The sequence below is a fragment of the Gorilla gorilla genome, chromosome 6 (assembly GCF_029281585.2).
Source record: "Gorilla gorilla gorilla isolate KB3781 chromosome 6, NHGRI_mGorGor1-v2.1_pri, whole genome shotgun sequence".
NCBI classification, from domain to species: Eukaryota; Metazoa; Chordata; class Mammalia; order Primates; family Hominidae; genus Gorilla; species Gorilla gorilla.
Genome location: NC_073230.2, coordinates 160,184,793 through 160,209,957, shown reverse-complemented (window position 1 = coordinate 160,209,957; position 25,165 = coordinate 160,184,793). Strand labels below are relative to the sequence as shown.

Below are 25,165 nucleotides of genomic sequence, written 5' to 3'. Positions count from 1 at the left end.
GCCTGTGCCTGTCTCCTGTGCCATCGCGCCAGGTCACTGCAGCTGTGGAGCCCGCCTGCCCGCCCTGGCCTTCTCGTGCGTGACTCTGCTGACCAGAGGTGCTGGCTGGGAGTGCTCTTGGCTGGGTGGTGTTTAGTCTAGGGGAATTTACAGAATTATTTTAATAGTCTCCGCACTTCCCTGGGGCTGCTACTCCCGTCCATCTTGGCGAGGGCCTCTTCCCTTGTCTCCTGGGCCCTTTCCGTACCTCCTGCGAGACAGCAGCATCACATGGCTGGGCGAGACTGTCTCCCGGGCCCTCTTCTCACTGTGAGCCCCATGAGCAGGGGGAGCAGTGACCCCGTGACAGTCCCCGGCTGTCAGCTCCAGTCTTGGCAGAAGTCTGCTTCACACCCTCGCTCAGGGCTTTCTCTGTCCTGTCTGAAGGAAAAGCCCCACGTGAAAGCCCTTCTCTGGAAGCCCTCTCCTCAGCCAGCAGGAGCGAGCAGTTAAGTGCCTGTACCCCACACACACCCTCGAGGAAGGGGCTGTCCACCTCCTAATCCTCAGGGGAAGCAGCTGAGGGGCAGAGAGCCAGGGACTGGCCCAGGGCAGTGTGGGGCTGGGCGGCCAGCCCTGTTGGAGCACTGGCTGCCCCATGGGGCAGGAGGAGCCGCCTGCTTTTGGGTGCTGAAGCGGGCAGTCTGGTGGGGCCGGTAGCGGGGCCATTCGAGGCTCACCCATGGTTTCCCCACTGACACCTGCACATGCCCCTTCCCCCCTTATAGAGGGAGAGGCCTGGGGGGCTTCAGAGCTGCCCCAGCTGCCGACCTTCCCTGCTCCTCCTCGCAGCTGGTGAACCGACTCGTGTACTCTGGCAGCGCGGACAGGACCGTCAAGTGCTGGCTGGCAGACACAGGGGAGTGTGTGCGCACGTTCACGGCCCACAGACGCAACGTGAGCGCCCTCAAGTACCACGCGGGCACCTGTAAGTGACTTGGCCCTGTACGACCTGCGCCACCCCAGCCTGGCTTCTCCTCTCTGCTTCTTTACTTCCTACGGGATTTTCCCTCATTGAGCCTTGGCTGCCAATCATCAGCGTCCAATGGCAGTGCTCATTCCTTCTCCACACGCCCGTGCTTCCAGCTGTTTTGCAAAGAAGGTGCAGATAAGGGTTTGGTGGCTCCTCCCAACCTTTCTCCAGGACAGCCTGGGAGACTGGACTGCTGGGAGGGTCTAGGGTCAAAAGCATGTCCCAAAGGGTGCATCCTAATTCTCCAAGTGAGACAGTGACTGCCCCTTAATCCTGCCAGCCTCGAGGGCCACATGGCTTTGGCCTCACTTGGCCTTAGGATTTGTCTGCAGAGAAGAGAAAATCCAGGTAGCTGTGGTTCCAATGAGGTGGTGGTTTATTTCCTCTCAGGTAGAAGAATTTCAGAGGCTGGTGGTCTCGGCTGGAATGGGTGGCTCCACAAAGTCATCAGGCACCCAGCTTTCTTCTGTCACTCTTCTTCGTCATCCTTAGCACAGACCTTCTATCTTTAAAGAAGCCTCATGATTCACGATAGCTGCTACAGTGCCAGCCATCGTGTCATGTTTTAGGCAGGCAGAGAGAGAGGATGAAGGGCGAAAGGACGTGTCTTCTAGCTGAGTTGGTCCTTTAAGATCTTTCCTGGAAGCTTCATCCAAGGGCTTCTACATACCTCTCTGTGACCATTCTGTCTGCAAGAGATAGAGAATCATAAAGTCTTTTATCTGAGGAATTTGCTGCCCAGATGGAATCAGGGTTATTTTGGAAAGAAAGAAGGGCAGAATGGCTTGTTGGGCAGGCAACGAACTGTCTGTCCTACAGGTCTCAAATTGTCACACTCTCGGGCCATTTGGCTCTCCCTCTGGGAGGGAGGAGACGGGGTGGGGGAAGAGTCACAGTGGAATATTCAAGTTGACCTCACAGCAAAGGTGTTGGATGAAGACAGAATGTAGATATCTGAAAACAGATCCTGACATGCCCTCAGGATTCAGGTGTCTGACACAGAAAAATTATTTTTCGTTTGTTCCTGTGTCCAAGCCTGGAAGTGTGGTTACGGCTCTGTTCCCAAGTCTGGGTCGTCTAATTGAACACGAGGAAGGTTCTACTCTCAAAGGCTCTGGCCGGCGGCCGCCTAGAACACCTCCCCGTGCAGCCAGGGCATGGAGCCCGCAGGGAAAGCGAAGCCTGCAGCTCACTGTTGCCCAGCTCGGTTCTTGGTCTTGGCCAGCAAGGCTATGGGATGATCCGACTTTGTTTTTGATCCTCTTCCCACCCATGGGGAGCTCAGCAGCCACACTGGGTTTTCCAGGCCATGTCCATTTGTCTGAGTTTGTGGGGGGAAGGCAGAAAGGGGCTGAAAAGAGACCCAGAAATGAAACTTCCCCTCTGGGGCCATTCACTCTGTAGTTTTAACAAAAAGGCTGGAACAGGCTGGGCACCGTGGCTCATGCCTGTAATCCCAGCACTTTGGGAAGCCAAGGCGGGAGGATCTCTTGAGCTCAGTAGTTCAAGACCAGCCTGAGCAACATAGCAAGACCCTGTCTCTACAAACATTTTTTTTTTTTTTTTTTGAGACAGTGTCTTGCTGTGTGGCCCAGGCTGGAGTGAAATGGCGCAGTCTAGGCTCACTGCAACCTCCACTTCCCAGATTCAAGCGATTCTCCTGCCTCAGCCTCCTGAGTAACTGGGACTACAGGTGTGTGCCACCACACCCAGCTAATTTTTGTATTTTTAGTAGAGACAGGGTTTCACCATGTTGGCCAGGCTGGTCTCAAACCCCTGATCTCATGATCTGCTCTGCCAGCTTCAGCTTCCCAAAGTGCTGAGATTACAGGCGTGAGCCACTGTGCCCAGCTCCTCACCCCCCTCCAGTTTTTTAAAAAATTAGCTGGGTGTAGTGGTGCATGCCTGTGGTCCCAGCTGCTCAGGAGGCTGAAGCGGGAGGATCGTTTGAGCCCAGGAGTTCAAGGTTAACAATGAGCTATGATGGTACCACTACACTCCAGCCTTGGCAACAGAGTGAGACCCTGTCTCCCTGTCTCAGAAAAAGAAAAGGCTGGGGAACAAGTACCCACAGAGCACCCTCAGATAGATAGGTAGCCCAGCACCCTTACCCTCAGGTGGTCCTACCCCTTTTCCCCAAGGTCCCTGGCAGGCTTGCACCATAGCTGCCCACTGGCAGGCTTGCACCATAGCTGCCCACTGGCAGGCTTGCACCATAGCTGCCCACTGGCAGGCTTGCACCATAGCTGCCCACCGTAGTTACCTGCTCATTGACAGACCCCATGGGACTTCCTCCCTGCCTTTCCATCTCCCATTTCCCTGTGAGCGTTTCCTGGGACGCCTGCCAGGTGAACTGTCTGCATCAAGTCCTAGCACCAGGGTCGGCTTCGGAGAGCCCAACCTAGGCCAAGTGAGTTCTTCTAGTCCGCATCCTCAGTGTGGCCTCCTGACTAGCAGCAGCGTCACTTAAAACTGGTTAGAAATGCAGATTCTCAGGCCCCGCCTGCTAAATCAGATTCTGGGATGCGGCCCCGCGATCTGTGGCTAAGACCTCCAAGTGACGGATGCAAATGCAGGTTGCAGTTGGAGAACGATTGGACTAAATTCTTAGGAGAAACCCCAGGGAAAGGCAGCCACCTGGGGGAGGAGACAGACTGAGGTCAGAGGCTCGCCCCCGCTAGGGGTCCCGGGGGTGCGTGATCATGAACCCCAGAGGGCTGGGCTTTGATTTGAGTGCCGATCCGTTAATGAGGACGGGAGGATAAGGCTGCCGACGCAGCGGAAGGTAGGGGGGAAGCGACTCGAGGACCTGACGATTATCCCCAGGCAGGGGCTTCCCAACCAGGCACGGAAACCAACTTCACCAAACCGCGGAGTGGGGACTGGGGCCGGGCGGTGTTCAGCAGGGCAGGGGCAGGGCCAGCTGGCGCGCAGGCATCTGCAGGGTGGAGCAGAATAACCGTGGGGACCCGTTTCTCTGGAGGGGTGCTGTCCACTTCCCATATGAGCCTCAGGATACCCCCGTGGGGCGGAGTCTCGGAGACGCCCCAGGTCACGCTCTCGCCGCCCCATCCCTGCTTGCTGGGGGTCGAGCAGGGAGGGAGGCCCAGCGCGCGCTGTGTGTCCGCAGTGTTCACGGGCAGCGGGGACGCTTGCGCCCGGGCCTTCGACGTGCAGTCTGGAGAGCTGCGGAGGGTGTTCCGGGGCCACACATTCATCATCAACTGCATCCAGGTAGGTCCTTCTGCCCTTCTCGGGGCCGCCGCCCGTGGGAGGGAAGGTGCCCCGCCCCGATCCATCCACGCGGGCAGCGGCGTCCCCCCCCCGTCTACCGCGTCACCGGTGACGCCCGCCCCTGCGCCCGCAGGTGCACGGCCAGGTGCTCTACACCGCCTCGCACGACGGCGCCCTGCGCCTCTGGGACGTGCGCGGACTCCGAGGTGCCCCGCGGCCCCCTCCGCCCACGCGCAGCCTCTCGCGGCTCTTCAGCAACAAGGTGGGCTGCGCCGCCGCGCCCCTGCAGCCGGCCTGATCCCGCGGGGCCCCTGCAGACGCCAGCCCAGACACCCAGCGGCTCCCAGAGCGCCCCGCCCTGCTACCCGCGGTGGTGGCGCCCGATGGCCGGCGAGGGGCGAGGAGCGAGGAATCCCGGGCGGGAGGAGAGCCCGGCGCAGGCGTCTGGTTTTTCTTTGGTGGCCAGGAGGCGCTGGGAGCGGGAGTGCTCGCCCTGGGGACCGCCCCCTTTTCCCTTTTAGGGTGGCTCCTGTCCTCCCTCCCCATCCCTGACCTGGCGAAAGGCCTAGTCCCGGGGACCCTCCCACCTCAGGGGCTGCAGGCGGACTGCCCCAGCTCCCCCAGCCCCACGAAACTGGGCCTTTCCTGCTGAGAGGAAGTGACTTTTTACGGAAGCCACTGAACCTGGTTATTTTGGCAAATCGTCCGTCTCGAGGGCCTTGGGGGGAACTGAAATATACAGCCTGAAAGTTAAAAGTGCTCCTGTGTCCTCTTTTTGTTTTGCAAACTGAGTCTCAGCTTCTTTTTGGAGCTTGGGATTCCAGGAACCCAGGGCGGCGGGCCTCCTGCCCTCTGCCTCTCACAACCGGCCTGGGCAGCCTTGGGGGTGACTTGTGGGTGCGCTGCGGGGCTGCCGCCAGTGTCACTGGTGCAGGAAGTGGATGGGGAAGAGGCCGGGGAGCAAGGGAGGAGCTCTTTAGCCTGTGCAGGTGACAGCGGGGACCCTGCTTGGGAGCTCCCGTCATTTTCTGGCATGAATCTAGGAAGTCCGTTCAGGTCCTGGAGTGGAAGGAGGGGCGGGGGCGGGCAGCAGCCCCACCCCGGGCTCGTGCACAGGAGCCAGGGCAGCGCCTGGTGCTGGAAGGTGCAACACACACGCCAGAGCCACCGGGCACCCAAGGGGAGCCCTGTGCCCAGGGGCTCGAGGGGCCAGTGGGGCTCAGTCTGCCGAGGGGCCCTGCAGGAGACCCCTCAGCACCCCTCACAGCACCTGAGCGGGGTGCTCTTCAGTCCCTTGATGGTGCCACTTTCTGCATCCCTGTGCCCCGGTTGGCCCAGGTGCCAGGAGAGAAGCTGCAGGTGACAGTGTCTGCCGTGGAGAGCTCATCATCTCGCTGCAGAGAGAAGCATCTGCTGCAGGAGCAGCCCCTTCAAGTGGAGCAGCCCTTTCAGGTAGAGCAGCATGCGCTTCATAGTCTTAATGCAGAAGACACTTCATCAGAGAGGGCCGGGGCCGCCAGGGCTCACCTGCTAGGTGATGGGCGGGTCCGCCCTCGGGCACGGATGAACAGGTAGGGATTGCACTGTGGGCAGTAGGAAGGAAAGGACGCAGGTGCTGTAACTCCTCTAGGCCAAACCTCCAAACCCTGGGAACCAAAGTGCCCCCGACCCCCACCCCAGGAAAATGGGCCTGTTCCGAGGCAAGCAGATCGGTGCAGGAGAACCCGCAGAAACGGCACCACGCACTGTTCTCTGGGTGAGACTTAAGCACACACAGACCTGGGGGGTGGCCAGGTCTTGCTGCGTCCCGGAGCCATTGGGGCCTGTGGCTGCCACAGGGGGCGTACCTACCAGAGAGGAGCTTTCCATCGTGCTGAAGGGACGGTTCCGGTGGCGCAGGCCAGAGAACCGCCTTGAGTGCTACCTGCGGGCAGTGCTGCCGGCCGGCCCTGAGCCTGCGCAGACGTTCACACTGACTCCTGCCTGCCGAAGACACTGCTGCTTGGTGATGCTGCACTCTGGCCTGAGCAGCCCCTCACTGACACGTCAGCTCCAGTCCCCACCTTATCCAACCACAGCAGAGAATGGAGCACGCATCAAGCCATCCAGAGAAACCCAGTGGGGCATGGACCCAAAACACGGGCGCTGCACTCACTTTGCATTTTTATAGCAACACACATTGGGGTAATTTCTACTTCCATCGCACAGAGAGCTTTGCGAGATGTTGAGGACATAAAGATGGCCAGATGTCCATTTTCTCTCTGGTTTCTGAGCGCCTGAGAGACACAGTGAGTGAGAGAGTCTGATCCCCTTCCAGCCACACCACTGTCGCCTTGCGATGAATGAAGAAACAAGGTGTCTGCTTTTGATAAATTGACTGAGTTGGCTAAGGGAGGAAGGACAGGAGCTACCCATAGGACATATGGGCAGGAACACAGGGACAGGGTAAGGCCGTGATCAGCATCAAGGACACCTGACCAGTTGTGCACACCATTGTGCTGGCATGGGCTGCCCTCACCTGCCTGCTACACGCCCATGCCCACTCCTGCTCCGCTAATGGCATCCAACCTCCCGCTGTGATCAGCAATCATACCATCCGCCCCCATTCTTCTCTCCCCACAACCCACACCTTCTGGCAGTCCATGAACATGTCACACTCACACTGTCCTCCCCCAAATACTATCTTGTTTGTCCCACATCTGGAATGTGCTTTTTCCTCTGACTCCCCAAGGAGAACCCTCCCAGGCCCCCTCCTCTGCAACGGCCTCTCCTCCAACCTCAGCACCGTCCTGCCCCCTCCTCTACCACCTGTCTGGTGGAGCAGGCCCGGCCCAAGTCTCCATGCCTGGAGGGCAGCCCATTCTGGACATAGCACATGCCCAGAACTGCCTCCACAGCCGGCTTCTTCTGCGGCTCTCTCTTCACAAGACACAGAAGAGTTTTGGGGCCTGCTGGTGCGGCATTGCTTCTATGATGGCTAAAAACAGCTGGGAAGCTAGAAGACACGCCTGAACCAAGCTCAGGACAGCGACTTGTTAGCCAAAAGCTTAAATTCAGGCCCCAAATCCAAGTGTGGCATTGTGTCAAATGAGGCTGAGACTCCGTGTCACCTCAGCTCACCAGGCACTTCTGAGGCAAACCCTGACAGGTGCATTTCAGTCCCCTGCCCAGGATGCACCCCAGCCCCGCTTGGCATGCGGCATCTTTCATAGCAGATGCCCTCTGCTGCTTCTGAGATCATCCTTCCATCTCCTCACAAAACTCAGTAGAAACAGACATCCTGCAATCAAAATGAAGAGCTAGTCACCCAGACACTTTCAACACATGCAGCTGGGGAGGCTGAGTAAATTAATGCAAAATTAGGGTGACAATTTTTGAATATATTTCCCACCTTTTATTTCCATCAGTATCATCCGTTTAAAAAGAATGACAAGAAGATTCCCATCAGTCCAAACTGGACCACCCACACTTTGAAAAAGTTGGAGCATTTCAGCCGGCTCCACATGATCCATCCTGTCTTCAGCCAGTGCCTTCTGGAAGGGAGGGAAAGTCTTGGATGCACCTGGCACTCAATCCACTCGGCACCTGGCTGCTGCTGCGGTCCTGGGGCTGGAAGGAACTCCCACTGGGCACACATCTACAGAGGAGTGCATGGCACAGTGAGGATGGTTACTGCTGGAGCCGACACACAGCGAACTACATACTTTTAGAAAGAGCCTCTGTCACATGGCTAGAACAACAACAACAACAAAAAAACCCACAAAAAACCTGGAGAAAAAATATATCTAAATCTCTGATAGGCCTCTTAGCTAGCAGTGAGTTCAGTATGACAGCACAGAGTCTAAAAATATTAATTAAAAATAAATTGCTTTGGTTAGCATTTAAACCTTTCCCATTCAATAAAAGATTTCTGTAATGAGGAATGCTGAATATATATAAAGCCTGACAATCTTGAATTTCGGGGGCGTATTTTACTGAACTAAGAGCATAAAACACTGGCGTCCCAGGCTGAAGGCATTTGCTGTGACCTGGTGTGGCCCCCAAGGCCAGCGCCTCATCGTTATGCCCCACAGCACTTGGAAGGAAGACTTAAAGGATGATTTGAGGGGCGGGGAAAGGGTGGCACAGGAACCCATGGGGCACCCTGGCAGAGATGGCAGCGTGGGAAGCAGGAAGGTCAGGGCAGTGGGTGCAGGAGGCAGGCAAGCTGGGCAGATGGAGCGACAGCTGGAGAGGAAGCGGTCGGGACACCCTTCCCAGGACCCTGCCCTGGACACCTTCCCCAGGACCCCTGTTCTACAGGACCCCTGTTCCTTCCTGTTTCGGGGTAAAACACCAAGCTGGGGAAGGGGTTAGGGACGCAGACCTGGGAGGCAGATGGAACGGCCTGCGCCAGGCCAGAGGAAGCTTCTTCCCCGAGACCACGCATGAAGGCCCTGGGACCCCTCCTGGACTTGTCCCCTGCCCACCCCCTCCTACACCCAAAGAGGACTTGTAATTCAGATAAAAAGTAAGAACAGAAAGAGCTGCATTAGCCTTTTCATAATGATAGCATTTATAAGCAGAAAATTAGCGCTATTTCTGTTCATTATTTAGTTTTTCTTTGTTGCTGACTTCCTATTTTCTACATAGGATAGGTACTCTGCAATAATAATTTCTTCGTCTTCCAGAGTTGAGTCAAGATAGTCTTCCTCATGTTCTGGAATGTCTTCCAGTATCTCATTGACGGCCTCTGTCTCCATGTCTTCGTCTGTTGAGGCACTAGAGGTTCCTACAATAAAATACCGCAGGAGTAAGTGAATTATGTGAGGATTGTCCTGGGGACACCGCACGACCACAGTCAACCTCAGACTGTGCCTCTTGCTGGCCACACTGTCCAGGTGGCCGGCCCGGTGACATCAGGGGACGCCCCCTCAGTCTCCACATCTGCCGTGGCTTAGGGCCACATCTGTTGGCTTCTGAAGACACTGTGCTCTCAATGCGGCCCTCAGAGACCTCAGACCTACCTGCAGAGTCAGAAGGGGACGTGGCTGGCGGGGACAAAGAGTCTTCTGGAGACAGCGGCAGCTCGGGAGGCAGGCTTCCTCCGTTGTGAGCAAGGGTCTGGGCGGCCAGCTGGACGTTGCCTCTGAACACTCTCAGCGCAGCTTCGGCCACAAGTGCATCAAAACCCATGTACACCAACTAGGGGAGAGCGCAGGGATCACAGCATCGGCCCCTGGCACCTCTTCTGCCACCCCCGTCACCCACATGGGCGGACAGCCGACTCTCATGTTTAAGAGCTCCCGGCATGCGCACCATGGCCCTTTGTGCACAAGCCATGCTTCTGTGCAATGTGAGCGTGGAGCAACCTGGAAGGGGGCTTGGAAGACTCAAGTCGGGTGCATCAGGGAGCAGCCATCTCAGGACAGGCAGTGACCTCGGGCTGAGAGCAGGGTGCCACACCAGCCTCACCACGAGCACCGCGAGGTCAGTGGCCACAGCATACAGGCATGCTAACACTTGTAGGGGGACAAATGTGGACAGAGCCGTCACTTGGGATACAAAGCTGGATGGGTTTCACAGGTCACAATGCCATCCTTTTAGGTCACAGGCAGAGAAATGGGGCTGATGCAAACAGTGGTGCATAGACAAAGGCAGCAAACCTAAAGAGAACTTCCTGACACTTCCCCAGTTTTCCTGCTTTCCAAGGAGGCCTCCCCTGCCCTCTGTTACTGTGTGGGTGGCCTCTGAGGGGGGCAGGTTACACCTGGAGCCTGGGAGCCAAGGTTTCAGCATGGACTCCCCCAGTCCTGCTGCCTGATTCACCCGGGTTACCCCAAGCAACCCCACCCGAGGCTGTCCAAGCTGAGGGCACAAAGGCCTGTCACTCACTTGGTCAATGTTTTCCTGGGAGGGACTTTCTTGACAGTTGTCGGTTTCAGGATTGGAATCATTTAACCACCATATCTGAGGATTGCTGAGCAGAATCTAAAACACACAGGAACACCCTTTACCCATCACTAAGAACTCTTCACACATTCAGACAGGCACTGCACCCTGTCATGTGCTAGGCAGACCCCGCTGTCCTCTGCTGCTATGAGGCAGAGAAAGGGGCTCCCACCCAGGCTGGTGTTCACAGAAGGCTTCCAGCCAGAGACCAGGACAGCTGGGGTTTGAAGGAGGAGCAAGACTAGTCAGGGAAAAGATCCCTTCTGTTAGAGCAGGAAGGGAGGGAGAGCGGGTGGAAGCAGCATCCAAGTAAACAGGTTTTGTCAGAGCTACAGACAGAAAGGTCTCTTAAGCAGCTCAGGGCTGCCTGATTGATCTTTGAAAGCGTCATGCCCTCTAGACTTAAAATGTCAGGCAGGTAGTAGGGTTATTTTGACCCTTGATTTCTTCATCACACAATACTTAATCTTCAAAGGCCCTGTGGAGACTTTCCTTCCCAGCACTCGATACTGCCGTGTTGACTGGAAGTATTTTTGTGCCACTCGTGTGACTCACATCTGTTTTGAGACCTATCAGTCCCTTCGGATATTCAGAAGTTCCCACCTCTTAATATTTCTCCAACACACAAAAAACAAACTAGATATTCAAACGAAAGTTTAAAACTTAACGTATATGTTAAATATACGTGTACATAGTAACAAAAGTACTGCCTTGTGGAGCCTTCCAGGGATAAGAGGCAAAGGCAGGGTGGACTCCCCGTGCCTGCTGCACCCACACCCGCCTCAGCAGGGCAAACGAGGACACCTGCCCTGCACCCCACCCCCTCCAGCCCCATCTCTGTCCCCCCAGCCCCGCCCCCAGCACGTGCACAACCTAAGCCAGCTCCTACCACTCTGCTTCCTGCCCGCCGTGCTGCCCCAGCACCTGTCTGGACTGCTGCCTCCACACAGCCAGCCCCCTGCCTCCTGTGCACCCCCTCGGGACCCCCCACCACGTGTGCTCTGAGTTTGTCTCTCACTGACCTGCGGGGCCGAGAGGGCAGAGGGTGGTTCCATGCCAAGCTGCTGAGACGCAGCACAGCGCCTGCCCTACTGAGGATTCGATATGCTTCTCCAACACAGGGAAGGAAGTGGCCCAGGTAAAGTCACTGCTGTCTGGATCCCAACCTGCTGTCACTCCTGAGGGGTTCTTTGAAAAGCTCCCCCTTTGCCAACATGTACTATGGACTAAATAAATAAAACTAGATACTTACATTTAAAATTTTAATGCCAAACAATTATACTACAAGTTGAATTCCCATTCTCTTTTTTCTGCTGTGGAAACTGCCTGTTTCACTAAACTCTGCTGCACACAGAAACCCTACACAAAGTCCTGGCCTGTGGACTGTGCTGGTGTGGACAGGCACCACGTTTTGGAGCCAGGCCTGGGCCAGGCACTGAGCATGGGGCCTCACGTGGCCTCACGTGGCCTGTGTCTGGGCTGGAGCCCAGGAGAAACCTGCCCTTCAGATCCGGATGACGGGGCAGCCCATAGGAGTGAGCCCGGGAGGATGCTGGAGAGCCATGGAGGGAGCTCTGGGCAGGACCCACTGCTCAGGGACAAGGCCAGAGGCCCCGAGGGAGCTGCTACCTTCAGGGCCTCATCCAAGTTCCCGCTGGCTGCGTGGAGTGCCTGCTGGGCCGCGTGCGTGGAGTAGCCCATCCCTTCCAGAAACCTGATGTTCTCGAGGCGGCGTCTTTTCTTCTCTTTTTCCTCCATCCTTATTTGGGCCAGTTCCTTTAGGAAAACAGCAAAGTCCCATCCCAAGTTAGGGACTGAGATTTCACAGCCTCTCAGTCTGCGCTCTGCAGGATTCTCCGCATTTCCAGGCAAAGCCAAAAAACCAAAGCAAAGCACAGGGGGCCCTCTCTCTACCTCTCCTCACCCAGCCAAATGGCAGAGGTGCCACAGAGGCAGAGGGGTGGTGGAAGTGCTGCTTCTGAGGGCAGGCAGTGGAAATGAGATGCCCGTGGGGCAGGAAGGAGGTGCCTCGCCAGCCCCGCCGTCCACCATCCGGCATCAGGATGGGCTGCTCACCAACCCAGCACTCCCACTGCAGAGGTCGCGGGTGTGAGGTGCATGGATTCTCTTCTAGGAACCGGGTGGGAGAGCTTCTGCACGCGGTGGGAAGGCCTTCCAGCCTTCGATGAATCGCCCAGGGACTCAAGTTAAAATGTGATGTGGAATCAGGGGCTCCTGGGCAATGCCAAGGCTGGTGACCCGCCCCCCACAGCCTGGGGAGCAAGGACTCCAGGGCCTTCTGAGGCCTGTCATTCCATTCGGAACCCATAGAATGCCCAGGGACAAAGGTCATCTAACCTCTTGGTTCTCAACCCTGTTTCTCAGAGTTGCCTGCTATTGCTGCAGGAGCACAGGACGGCTGCAGAGGGTTCTAGTCTCTTCACCTCTCCCACCCAGGGCCAATCAGGAGAGTTCCCAATTTATTTTGTAAACTAGTATCCCCATAAAAATGTCATTTCAAAAGGGGATTTTGCTGCTTAAAAACAACAACAACAAAGCAAGTTTGAAAACCAGGAATTTAATCCAGCCTCATTATTTTCCCAACAAGGAGACAGAAAGCTTTCAACAAAGTTAAGTAACTTGCTACATTCTCCCAGGGAGACCAGCACCACCATCAGCAGCAGCGAGGACGGGGGAGAAAACAGACTCCTTCCTTCCAGAGACCTGATCCTGCCTCCTGCCCAGCCCAGGCAACAGGCGCCTCCCTGCATTTTCCCCACAGCAGGAAAGCGGCCTCATCTCTTAGGAAAACAAAAGCATCATCATCGTGGAACCAGACTCCACAGGCCCCACAGTAGGAGCAGGCAGAACAGAGTGGCTGCTGGAAACATCTCCAGGGATGAAGACATCTGTAGACTCATGGCCTGTCTCTATTACAGGAGAACCTCCTGGTGTGCCCCTGGAGTGCCCACAGCGCCAGCTCCCTTTGCTTCCCCTTCAGCTGCACCAGGCCTGTCTCATGCCCCCATTACGTGCCCCACCTCTCAGTGGCCAGTCTCCCCCAGCTCCAGCCCCGCTGCACAGGGCAGTAGCTTCCGTCATTCCAGTCACCTACCTGAAAGCCCGCAGCAGCTCCTGACCACCTCCCCACACTGAGGCACCAGCTCCTTATTCTGCTACTCAGGGCCCCCACTCCCTGGCCCCAACAATGCTTCGAAACTGACCTTATCCTGCCACACCACCCCAACCACACACGCCAGCAGGAGTCTTTCATACCACTCACATTTGCACTTTTATTTACACATACTCCATGTAAAATGCCTTTACTGGCCCCATCCTCTGCTTTCAATACAGTTTCTTCCATTTATATTCCAAAAGGCTAAGAAGCGCACCTAACATCCAAGCACAGAGAAGGACGCTCCAGCCAGCGGACCTGGGCATTACCTAACACAGACCTCACACCAACTGGGAGCTTCGAAGAATACTTCCTTTCATTACAAATGTCTTAGTCTGTTTCCTTTTAATCATGTAAACACATGTGAGAACATTATTTTCTGAAATTTCTCTTTATACTAAGATGAGTCAGAAAGATAAAGTAGATCAAATCAATGACAGTGAGTACTGCACTGAAGTGGCTACAGTTAAGTAGAATCAGATCTCAAGAGAGAGGCACTGTATGGTCACAACAAGCTGGGACGACCTCTTAGGAAGGCTGCCTCTCACGGCCTGGCCATACTGAAGCATGATCTGTGAGCTCCGTTTCTACAGCTGTTGCTTTTTCTCAGATGAGAAACTGGTCTGTACTCAGGGCCATATTGCACAAAAAATATAAACTTTTAATAATTATGTATTAAAGGCTGGGTGCAGTGGCTCACACCTGTAATCCCAGCACCTTGGGAGGCCAAGGTGGGAGGATTGCTTGAACCCAAGAGTTTTGAGACTGGCCTGGGCAACATGGTGAGACCCCATTTCTACAAAAAAATAAAAATCAGCCAAGAGCTCTTGGCAGGAGGATCACTGGAGCCCAGGAGATCAAGGTTGCAGTGAGCCATAATCACGCCACTGCCCTCCAGCCTGGACAAAAGAGCAAGGCTCTGTCTCAAACAAAAACATGAACGAATTGTTTTACATCCAGCTCAGTCAGATGCTCATACCTAGAACGTTGGAACTCCGAGGGCAGCAGATTTCTCTTGCTCATCTAAAGCTCCGATAGGAGCTCACTTTCTGTGGGACATTGTTTTTGTCTTTCCAGCACCCATTCTACCCCTCCCTGAGGTGTGGGAGGCTGCTCCAGCTCCCCAGGTGGCCCCTGAATGGGCTAAGGTGGCAACCCTCTATCTCTTGCCACAGGCCTGAGCCAGTCTTGGTGTTCCTCCAGCCTCAGTGACAGGTTCAAGGCTGCCCAATCACAAGAAGCTCAGGATTTTCCCTGAGGATTCTGGGACAGAGATTATGGCCCTTGTTGTGACTGGATGACACTGATGACATGGGGTGGGGGGCGCGGGTAAAGAGACAGACCTCAGGTCCTCAGTGACATCAGTAAGCCACTGAATGAATCACCTAACCCTGAGACCTATCCTACTTCTGGACTTTTTACAAGTAAACGGCCAATAAATCCCACCACATCCCTTGTTTTGATGTTTAGGCCATTTTGGTTTTTTTGGTGTTGTTGCTTTCAGCCAAAAGCATGGTAACTAACAACATCCGTTGGGTGGAAGAGGGAGAAGGATCAACTGCACTATATACACTGGTTTTTTTATTTGCATTTTCTCCAAGGGCTTTTAACTTCAGAAATGTACAAGTGATATGACTCCACTATACTTTAAAAGACACCTCTGAGCTACAGCTCTTCCCATGTGTAAGATGAGAAGTACCTGTCCTGTGGCCTCTCGGCTGGTCACAGGCAGAAGTGAATGACATGAGTGTGACAATGTTTTATGAACTATAGTCTTATACAGTGATGAGAACTGTTTTCCAAATGATCTCATTTTAAAACACTAGCTTTCCCGATGCTAATAAAATCTTACTTCATTCTCAGTAAACTATCGCAAGAACAAAAAACCAAACACCGCATATTCTCACTCATAGGTGGGAATTGAACAATGAGAACACGTGGACACAGGAAGGGGAACATCACACTCTGGGGGCTGTTGTGGGGTGGGGGGACGGGGGAGGGATAGCTTTAGGAGATATACCTAATGCTAAATGACGAGTTAATGGGTGCAGCACACCAGCATGGCACATGTATACATATGTAACTAACCTGCACGTTGTGCACATGTACCCTAAAACTTAAAAGTATAATAATAATAAAATAAAATTAAAGGAAAAAATAAATAAAAATAAAAATAATAAAATCTTACTGGTAGTGGAGTAATAGTAAAGCAACAAATCAGTATCAGCAATGTCCATTTTTCTGTTAGTACTGAATTAGACCATGTAAAACTCAAACACACAGAACTCAACTTTTCAGCCGGTCGCAGTGGCTCACACCTGTGATCCCAGCACTTTGGGAGGCCAAGGCGGGAGGATCACTTGAGGTCAGGAGTTCGAGACCAGCCTGGCCAAATTGGGGAAACCCCATCTCTACTAAAAATACAAAAAGTAAAGCTGGGCGTGGTGGTGGGCACCTGTAATTCCAGCTACTTAGAAGGCTAAGGCAGAAGAATCACTTGAACCTGGGAGGCAGAGGTTGCAGTGATCACGCCACTGCACTCCAGCCTGGGTGACAGAGTGAGACTCCGGAAAAAAAAAAAAAACTCACCTTTTCAAAGTCTCTGCCTTTACCTACTCATTGACTTCTATAGCAAGACCCAAAGGACCACAATTGGACTAGGCAAGAGAGAAAGGTAACGACCACAGCTGGTGTTGTAAAAGGAGAAACCCTGTGACTGCTCAGCACGGAATGAACCCACGAATCCACTCCCTCTCTGGCATCAGGTAGGCAAACAACCACGGGGCTTTCCTGCTCCCATCCAAACACCCCTGAGGCTGCTTTTTTCCTTCAGGATTATCCTAGTGTTTAGCAAAAAGGGAAACGAGGTCACATACATGTGAAGATTCTAGAGACTTCTATGGCTGGAGTTTACAGCTAGAAAGGACCTGTGAGATAATCTAGTACCAACTTCTTGTTTTGGCAAGAAGAAAAATGGCTCTCCTGCTAGTATTCCGCCATTATCGCAGTCTAGACCTCAGTTCTTTTATGCAGAACATATTGGATAGAATAAGGACCCTTCCAACTCCAAAATTCTAAGGTTTTCTTTAATGTACTTAATTGTTTCAAATGATTATAGTTTTTTAACCTGTGCTTTCATAATATAATACAACTTGTTTCTATGATTTGACTTATGTTTCTAGGCAAGGATGCAATCCCCAACTTTAATAATGACCTCATGAAAAAACAATTTTGTTTTTAAAATGACTTCCAGAAATACACTATGGTATTAAAGAAAGAGAGAGAGGGGACTGTTTGCCACCACAGCAGGAAACAAAACTAAGGAGACTGCAGCATGTGAAAAATGATCCAATTGAAAAAGACAAGTTTCGGCCAGGTGCGGTGGCTCACGCCTGTAATCCCAGGACTTTGGGAAACTGAGGTGGGCGCATCACTTGAGGTCAGGAGTTTGAGACCAGCCTGGCCAACATGGTGAAACCCCATCTTTACTAAAAATACAAAAATTAGCCAGGTGTGGTGGCACACACCTGTAATCCCAGCTACTCAGGAGGCTGAGGCACAAGAATTGCTTGAACCCGGGAGGCAGAGCCTGCAGTGAGCCAAGATCGCGCCACTGCACTCCAGCCTGGATGACAAAGTGAGACTCTGTCTCAAGAAAAAAAAAAGGACAAGTTTCTCCTTCCTTCCCAATCTGGAGTAATAAAGAGTTCCTGGTTATTAACACTCCTGTGGGATTATCTTTTTTTGTTCTTTCATACCCAAGAGAGCTAGGGCATGTGAAAGTGGGTACCTCTCTGCGGTTGGTAATATGAGTGGCCGCATGATCCACGTTCCCATCACACGCCCTCAGGCCAAGCCGGGCTTCCTGGGCAGTAAACCCCAACTGCAACAAATTGTCCACTTTTGATGGATCAATATATAGCTCTTTAAAGAGCTGACGTGCCTAGAGACAGGGAAATGTAAGAATCATGTAACCACGGCAATACTTAAAGCTTAATACAAAGTGAAAGCCTAAAAGAAATTAGATTGTATCCAATGTGAATTAAAGGGCATCAGATTTTGGATAAAATCTCTAAACTAGGCCTGTTATTAACAAGTACAAATGGAAACAGACCAACACTATCTCTACTCACATAACTTAGCCACAGCACAACACGAGGTAAGAGGCTGGGTGTTGCAGAAGTGACTGGTAACCACTTTGTTTTTGCAACAAAAGCCCCCGAATTTCAGCTGTGCACGTGGCATTTCTCACCCTCCCTTGCAGCTGGGTGTAGCCAGGTAGTGAAGTCGAGGTCAATGGCATGCAGCCACAGCGCTGAGTGCAGCTGCGGGGTCATCTCTCAAGTGGCCTGCTCTGGACTCTCTCTTGCCCCCTCTGCTGGCTGGAAGAGGCACTGACAGGAGCAACCTAGGACGCCTCGCTGAGGCTGGCGGGCTGCTCACTGCTCCGGCCTGGCTCACCTCTAGACTGCAAGATGAGTGAGCCATAAACTTCTATCCAATTAAAGTCACTGTCTTTTTGAAGTCTCATTACAGCATCTGGCTGCACTCTAACATATACAAATATGTTTCTGGTTCAACATCTCTCCTGTGCACGGAGAAAGCACAGGCATGTTTCTCACAAGTCACAAACTACTAAGTTAAAATCCTTAACTTCTGGGAATGTTTTTTAAAAGGAGGTGAAAATTGGTTACAACTTTGCTTTTCTTACCTTGTTAAGATACTCACAAGCCTCTACATCATTTCCACTGTGATAGTTTCGGATACCTTGAAGTAAGTAGAGTCTTAGAAACAGTACCTTCTCTTTCCCACAATTTCCCTAAAATTATTGAAGAAAAAAAGGATAAAATTGCCTTATTTCTAATTACAGGTCTATAATACTCATATCTGTCATTCCCTTGGGCTCCAGAGGGGCAACATGGTAGGTATTAAAATGTCCATGGCTTCACTATGACTAACGGCAAAAGTGAAGCCCCCTCTTCCCCATTCCCTGTGGTATGATGACATTCGTCATGCCACACAGGAGAGTCAGTGTCAGGGCACCAGCCTCCAGACATGCAGCACAGTGGCCCTTCTGGTCAGCAGAGAAGTATGCAGAAATCCAAACCAGGTATAAGAGAGTCTGCATCAGCAGGATTTTGATGACTTGGGGAAATCAGAAAAATCCTTACTCGAGCCACAGCTCTTGAGCTGTGACTCATTCACGTAAACCGTTACTGCTGAAATGTCTATTTTCTGCATTTACATCTTGCAAATTAGACTCTACCAATATAAAGAAGTCAGCAGCTCTCTCCTGGTCAGGGTGATCACTGATGGGATTCTATGACTAGCAAACCATGTTCCTTTGGGCTAAATGCTCACACACTAAGTAAGAGAGACAGCCAGATTTGTAAAACATTGAACACTTTATAAATATATAGTTTAAAAAGAGTATACTGCATACTACCATCAAAATGAAATCACCTTCTGGCAGTAGTTCAAATACTTTAAGAGGAATAAACACAAATGCTAGAAATGGACTCAACGAGACATAAGATGAATTCCAGGAACATACTTTTATGTGGACCAGTCTCTGATGATTTTCTCCGTAACAATTTTTAAAGCATTTCTGGGCCAAGTTTAATTTTTTTTCTGCATCGTCAAGGCATTCCAGCTGTTCCAGGCGGAAGTAACACCACACTATATCCAGCTGGAGGACGGCGTAGTTATCCACTGTGTCCAGCAGCTCTCTGCAACACTCACTGGAAAGAGAAGGACAGTGACATCACTGCCAAGCAGCATTTGAAACGTTTTTAGCATTTGAAACCTTTTTGTGAATGACTGGAATTCTTTCCCCGTTCTTGGTATATATTCAAAGGCTGACTGCTCTAAAACAGAGATCCTAATGTTTAGGAAGGGAGCTGTATTTATAATCTCATCCTTCTAATGGGGGAAAGAAAGAGAAATCAGAAATCAGGGCTTAGGAATCAAAGCTTACCACCACTTGCCCCAGGACACACATGCAGCCCCTTGATAGGAAGCAGAACCCAGGGCCACCGTTTCAGAGGCCCTCAGCAAATACGGGGAAGATCATGCTTTAAAGCTGTGACTTCCAATCCTGACTGCAAATCAGCATCACCTGGGCCAGAGCAACGTTCTTTCTTTCTTTAAGAATCATTGATCCCACCTAGACGAAACATAACAGAAATCTCTGGAGGTTGAGCCTGGTGGTTATACTGCCAGAGTCTCCCCAGCTGATTCTAGTGTACAGCCAGGGCTGAACACCACTTCTTTAAAGACACCAAAAAAATCCCTACGTACTATGAATGCCTCAGCTGATGACGGCTCTGACAAGGCATTCATGTTCAATCATATTCAAGCTGGGGGAAAAACAATCCAGAAAGCACCAGGCTCTAACGGCCCAGCTGATTTCTGAGGGCCTGTGTGCAGGCAAAATTCGACTCTGTATTCGTGGCAGCAGGCTGAACCCAGGCGCAGCAAAGGGAAGAAAGACAGCAACAGAAGGCAGTGTGCTCCAGGAGGAGTGCTGACAAAGACAGCCATCAAGGTGACTAATTTTAAGTTATGATTACATTAAAAATTCCTAATGCCAATCTAGGTCTCAAGTCTTCAATAAGAACATTTGGAACCACACATTGTATATGAACAAGGTTTTATCTCTTTGTCTTCATTGGTGTTCTACTAAAAATAAGAATGCTCTTGTATAAAACTACAAAATCCACATGGCCTCAAGCTTCCTGTCCTGCCTATCAAAATATGCATGGAATAAAAAAAAAAAAGGACTTTAATTTTGTCATTTACTCTTTAAAACAGTAGTCTCCTAAAGAGGGCCCATGTACACAGTCCAGTTGTGGGTGCGGCAAGAAAAATGTATCACAGCAGTATTTTTATATTGATTTTCATCTCTCTCAACATTTCTAATTTCGTGGATGTTTGAGAACACATACACCATGTTTTACACACGCGTGCACGCAGACACACAGATGTGGAGCTGGGTGAGGGGTGCTTTCTCCAGATCTACGGCTCAGCCTGAGAACCTGCCTTTGAGAGAAACAGCAGCGCTTTGTGGATTGTGGTCTGATCTCACAGTGGTGGTGAGATTTCCTGCCTCTGGGCACATTCTGGTCCCTGTGACAGAAGACTCTCCTGCCACTCGCAGGAAAGCAATGGGCATGCGGCCGAACTTCTCCATCTCCTGCATGTTGCTTTAACAGGCTCGTTCATGTTTTACTAAGCATCAAGAGCGTGGGCAGAAATGGCCTCATGTCAGTTAAAAATAAAATCAATATGCAGTTATCTCAAGTTTGACCCAGGATCGAGTATTTATTTGTGCAGCCAAAAAAAAAAAAAAAGAGAAGAAAACCAACAAAATGAACAAACACACAAAAAACCCAAAGCAGAGGTCTCATATTAGAGGGGTACATGTCATCCTTTTAGTTTTGAGAAATCAACACTTATTATTATATATAAAACTATATTTAAACCTGATCATTTGCTTGGGGAAAAGTGGTTTCTTAAAGCCTGGTATAAATTGCATTTAGAAGGCTGGGTGTGGTGGCTCACACCTGTAATCCCAGCACTTTGGGAGGCCGAGGCAGGAAAATCACTTGAACCCAGGAGTTTGAGACCAGCCTGAGCAACATAGAGACTCTGTCTCTAACGAAAAAAAAAAAAAAAATTATAAAAATAAAAAATTTCATTTAGAGTATACTTTTATTAACATTGCTTTGGTTTACAATTTTAGTAGCATTAATATTCAACACTGTTACATTTTCGTGCTGACAATATTAAAATAAACGTACAATATTTATTTAAATAAAATCTACTGAGCCTAGCTTTCAAAAAATTAAATCCTGGCCAGGCACAGTGGCTCACGCCTGTTATCCCAGCACTTTGGGAGGCCGAGGCGGGCAGATCACCTGAGGTCAGAAGGTCAAGACCAGCCTGGCCAACATGGTGAAACCCCATTTCTACAAAAATTAGCTGGGCATGATGGCGGGTGCCTGTAATCCCAGCTACTCGGGAGGCTGAGGTGGGAGAATTGCTTGAACCCAGGAGGCGGAGGTTGCAGTGAGCCCAGATCATGCCATTGCACTCCAGCGTGGGCGACAGAGCGAGACTCCATCTCAAAAACAACAACAACAAAAATTAAATCCTATTTGAGCTTAAGTCGGTTATTTAACAGAAATTTATTATGTTTGTCTTACAGTTCAAATTTTTTGTTTTTTGTTTTTTGTTTTTTTGAGACGGAGTCTCGCTGTCTCCTCCAGGCTGGAGTGCAGTGGCGCAATCTCGGCTCACTGCAAGCTCCGCCTCCCGGGTTCCTGCCATTCTCCTGCCTCAGCCTCTCAAGTAGCTGGGACTACAGGCGCCTGCCACCACGCCCGGCTAATTTTTTGTATTTTTAGTAGAGACGGGGTTTCGCCCTGTTAGCCAGGATGGTCTGATCTCCTGACCTCGTGATCAGCCTGCCTCGGCCTCCCATAGTGTTGGGATTACAGGCGTGAGCCACCGCGCCCGGCCAGGCTTACCTTTCTTGAAATTAATATTTCTTTATTTAACATGAAAATTTTAGGCCGGGCGCGATGGTTCACACCTGTAATCCCAGCACTTTGGGGGGCTGAGGCGGACGGATCACCTGACGTCAGGAGGTCAAGACCAGCCTGGCCAACATAGTGAATCCCCGTCTCTACTAAAAATACAAAAATTAGTCGGGAGTGGTAGTGGGCACCTGTAATCCCAGCTACTTGAGAGGCTGAGGCAGGAGAATCGCTTGAACCCAGGAGGCAGAGGTTACAGTGGGCGGAGATTGCAGTAAGCCAAGATTGAGTCACTGCACTACAGCCTGGGTGACAGAGTGAGACTCCGTCTGAAAAAAATAAAATAAAAAAAAAAGCCAAACTTACCTAACTTTTTTCAAGAAAGGTTAGCTAAAAAGTCATTTTCAATTTCATTGCTGGTTTTAGGGAATTGGATTATAGTGTGCTATAGTGTAGTTTTTTTCTGATATTTCTTGTACTTGGGGTCATTAAAGTCATTGCATCTGGGGGTTTATAGTTTTCATCAAACTGGGAAATATTATGGCCATTTTTTTCTTCAAGTATTGTTTCTGTCCCACATGCCTGCCTTTCCAGGGACTCCAATTACACGCATTTTAGGCCGCCTGAAATTGTTCCACAGCTTGCAGATGCTCTGTTCATTTTTTTTTTCAGCCTTTTCTCTGTTTTCTCAGATAGTTTCTATTGCCTTACGTAACATTTAACTAATCTTCTCTTCTATAGTGTCTATTCTGCAGTTCATCCCACCTAATGCACTTTTCATCTTGGATGTTGTACTTTTCATCTCTTACATTCTAATGTGGGTCTTCTGAATGTCTCCCATGTCTTTATCTGACATGTTCAGTTGTTCCTCTGCCTTCTTCAGCAGATGGATTACAGTCACTGTTTTAATGTCCTTGTCTACTAATTCTATCTTCTGTGTCACTTCTGGATCTGTTGCTACTGACTGATTTTTCTGCTTGTTATAGGTTACATTTGCTTGTTTCTTTGCATGCCTGCTAATTTTTCAGTGGATACTGGATATTTTTGAATTGCTAAATTATTGAGCTTTGTTAGGGATGCACTTATTTGAAAACGGTAAGGGTACTGTTCAGGACTAGCTTTTAAGCTTTGTTAAGTGAAACCAAATTATGCCCTAGTGCTGAGGCAACACCCTTCTGAAGACTCTATTTGACGCCCTGTGACTACCAAATCCTCCACTCTGGCTGGTGGGAACATAAACTATTCCTGGCCTTCTGTGAACTCGGAGGATTATTCCCTGCTTCTTTCATGTGGTACCTTGCCCAGCCCTGGGCTGTTTCCTCACACACATGTGCTGATCATTACTGAGCAGAAGACTCAGAGGGCTCCTCTGAAGCTCTCTGACACCCTCTCTCTGGCAGCTTGCTCCTCTCACCTCCTTGGCCTCCTGCAAGCCCAGCTCCATCTCTTTAACTCCAGGGAACACAAGGCTCTGCCTGGGTTTGCCCTCCCTGCCCCGTAACCTGAAACTTCTCCAGCCACTGAGCTCCCCTCATGTTTCCCTACCTCAGGGTCACCGTTCTGCACTGCCAGGAAGTCACTGTTTCATACAATTTGGGGAAAGAAACTATTCTTGGTCATACTACATACCATACTCCAAGACATATGGTAGGAAGTTGTGACAAAACTTCTAGCTTACTTGGAGAAGTTAGGGGGAAAAATCAAATGGAAAAACTGAAGTTTCCTCCATCTGCATTCTATTTGGCTTACATTACTGCTGATTTCCTTTATGAAAAGGGAGAAATCACACACACACACAAATATGCTAACAAGTTGGCCAGGATAAATAGATGCCCAGGATAAACAGATGCCCAGAAAAAAAAATAACTTTCTCTACTTAGAAAGACATTGTTAATTATTATTTCATTATTATACCTACTACTTACTGGACATGTTAATGTACCATGAACTGAAGATGTAGCCAAATTTGTATTCAGTGGTTCCCTGAGACCTAAAAATTATTTCAAGGATTTGTCCAGGATAAAAAGATTGAGAGAGACTCACACAGATGTATGAAGATCAACCATGTCTTTATAACTGCGGAAGCTCAGTTATGAGTGTATATGGAAGCTCATTATACTAATTTTTATTTTTATGTCTATTTGAAATTTTCCATAATAAAAAATTAGAAACAACTATGGAAGGGAATGAAAAATTTACCTAAACTTTTAGGACCTAATTTAAAGCCTGTTTACCCTACACTGTTTGCAGAAGAGAATGAAACTGACATCCAGAAAGAGGCAGAGACAGAGACCCCAGAAGCACAAACCAGCCCTCATTCTCACTATTCCCAGCCCGGCCCCTCGCCTCCCAATTCCTTCTTTGTGTACGTTAAAGTTGGGACTTGTTCACTTAGAACCCAAAGGCACTGACCAATGGAAAACTATAAATATTTGCATTCATCTTCTGGGAGTATACAGTATTATCTTGGGAATACACCAAAACAGAAAAGAAGTTAACACTAAATTTGTTAACTTTTGACCATTTTCAAAAAATCAAGTCTACTTTTCAAATGTTGAATATGTCTGCATCACAGTCTCTTAGTACCATTTCCCATGAAGAGGAACCAGGACTCCTTGGGAAATTGCTGATTCCTGGTCTGGGCATTAAATGCCCAAGATGAGCCTGGAGTACCTTTGGATTCCAGAAATCAGAGACTGCAAAGACTAGCAGGGTCAGGTCAAAAAAACATGGGCTGCCTGCCAGCCAACATGACCAATTTAAGCACTGAAGTTTGGAACACATCAAATGTTTTAAATCCATGAGTTAATAATGACACTTAAGAAAATGAAAAGAAAAAGAAACCTCTCTGGTCACCTTTGGAGGGTGATAGTGAAGCAACTCATTTATTCTGAAAACAAGAAAATAAGGAGAAAGAAACAAAGTATTTTATTCTAACTTTCCTATACAAATTGTACCTCCACATATAAAATAACTGATGAGCAAAAACAAATTTTTCAGAATTCTAGCAATAAATGCAGAAGGGAGGCTGGGTGCGGTGGCTCACACCTGTAATCCCAGCACTTTGGGAGGCCAAGGCGGGAGGATCACATGAGTCCAGGAGTTCAAGATCAGCCTGAGCAACACAGGGAGACCCCATCTGTATAATTAGAAAAAAAAAAAAAAAAAAGGCCGACACAGCGGCTCACACCTGTAATACCAGCACTTTGAGAGGCTGTGGTGGGTGGATCACTTGAGCCCAGGCGTTTGAGACTAGCATGGGCAACATAGTGA

At 50.3% G+C, this 25,165-nt stretch overlaps 2 protein-coding genes across 29 annotated transcripts in view; one reads left to right on the top strand and one right to left on the bottom strand.

The window, feature by feature from the left end:
- Nucleotides 1–5,915, top strand: part of WDR86 (WD repeat domain 86) — a 31,390-nt gene extending 25,475 nt beyond the window's left edge. For 4 of the 14 annotated variants that reach the window (XM_055392434.2, XM_063708865.1, XM_031012849.3 and 1 more), the window contains 3 exons: nucleotides 768–967; nucleotides 4,143–4,246; nucleotides 4,380–5,571. In XM_055392434.2, the coding sequence (XP_055248409.1) occupies nucleotides 768–967; nucleotides 4,143–4,246; nucleotides 4,380–4,798 (723 nt within the window). In that variant the 3' untranslated portion in view covers nucleotides 4,799–5,571. The other 10 variants (XM_031012848.3, XM_019031331.4, XM_031012847.3 and 7 more) reach the window with 8 other exon arrangements.
- A 1,702-nt stretch (nucleotides 5,916–7,617) lies between these two features.
- The window catches only part of NUB1 (negative regulator of ubiquitin like proteins 1), a 36,749-nt gene continuing 19,201 nt past the window's right edge, over nucleotides 7,618–25,165 (bottom strand). For 6 of the 15 annotated variants that reach the window (XM_055392425.2, XM_019031327.3, XM_019031328.3 and 3 more), the window contains 8 exons: nucleotides 18,907–19,093; nucleotides 18,064–18,171; nucleotides 17,143–17,295; nucleotides 11,807–11,953; nucleotides 10,121–10,216; nucleotides 9,253–9,430; nucleotides 8,888–9,017; nucleotides 7,618–7,883 (listed from right to left, as the gene is read on the bottom strand). In XM_055392425.2, coding sequence (XP_055248400.1) covers nucleotides 7,766–7,883; nucleotides 8,888–9,017; nucleotides 9,253–9,430; nucleotides 10,121–10,216; nucleotides 11,807–11,953; nucleotides 17,143–17,295; nucleotides 18,064–18,171; nucleotides 18,907–19,093 — 1,117 coding nt within the window. In that variant the 3' untranslated portion in view covers nucleotides 7,618–7,765. Of the gene's footprint in view, nucleotides 9,018–9,252; nucleotides 9,431–10,120; nucleotides 10,217–11,806; nucleotides 11,954–17,142; nucleotides 17,296–18,063; nucleotides 18,172–18,906; nucleotides 19,094–25,165 lie in introns of all 15 variants that reach the window. The other 9 variants (XM_055392430.2, XM_004046511.5, XM_055392421.2 and 6 more) reach the window with 3 other exon arrangements.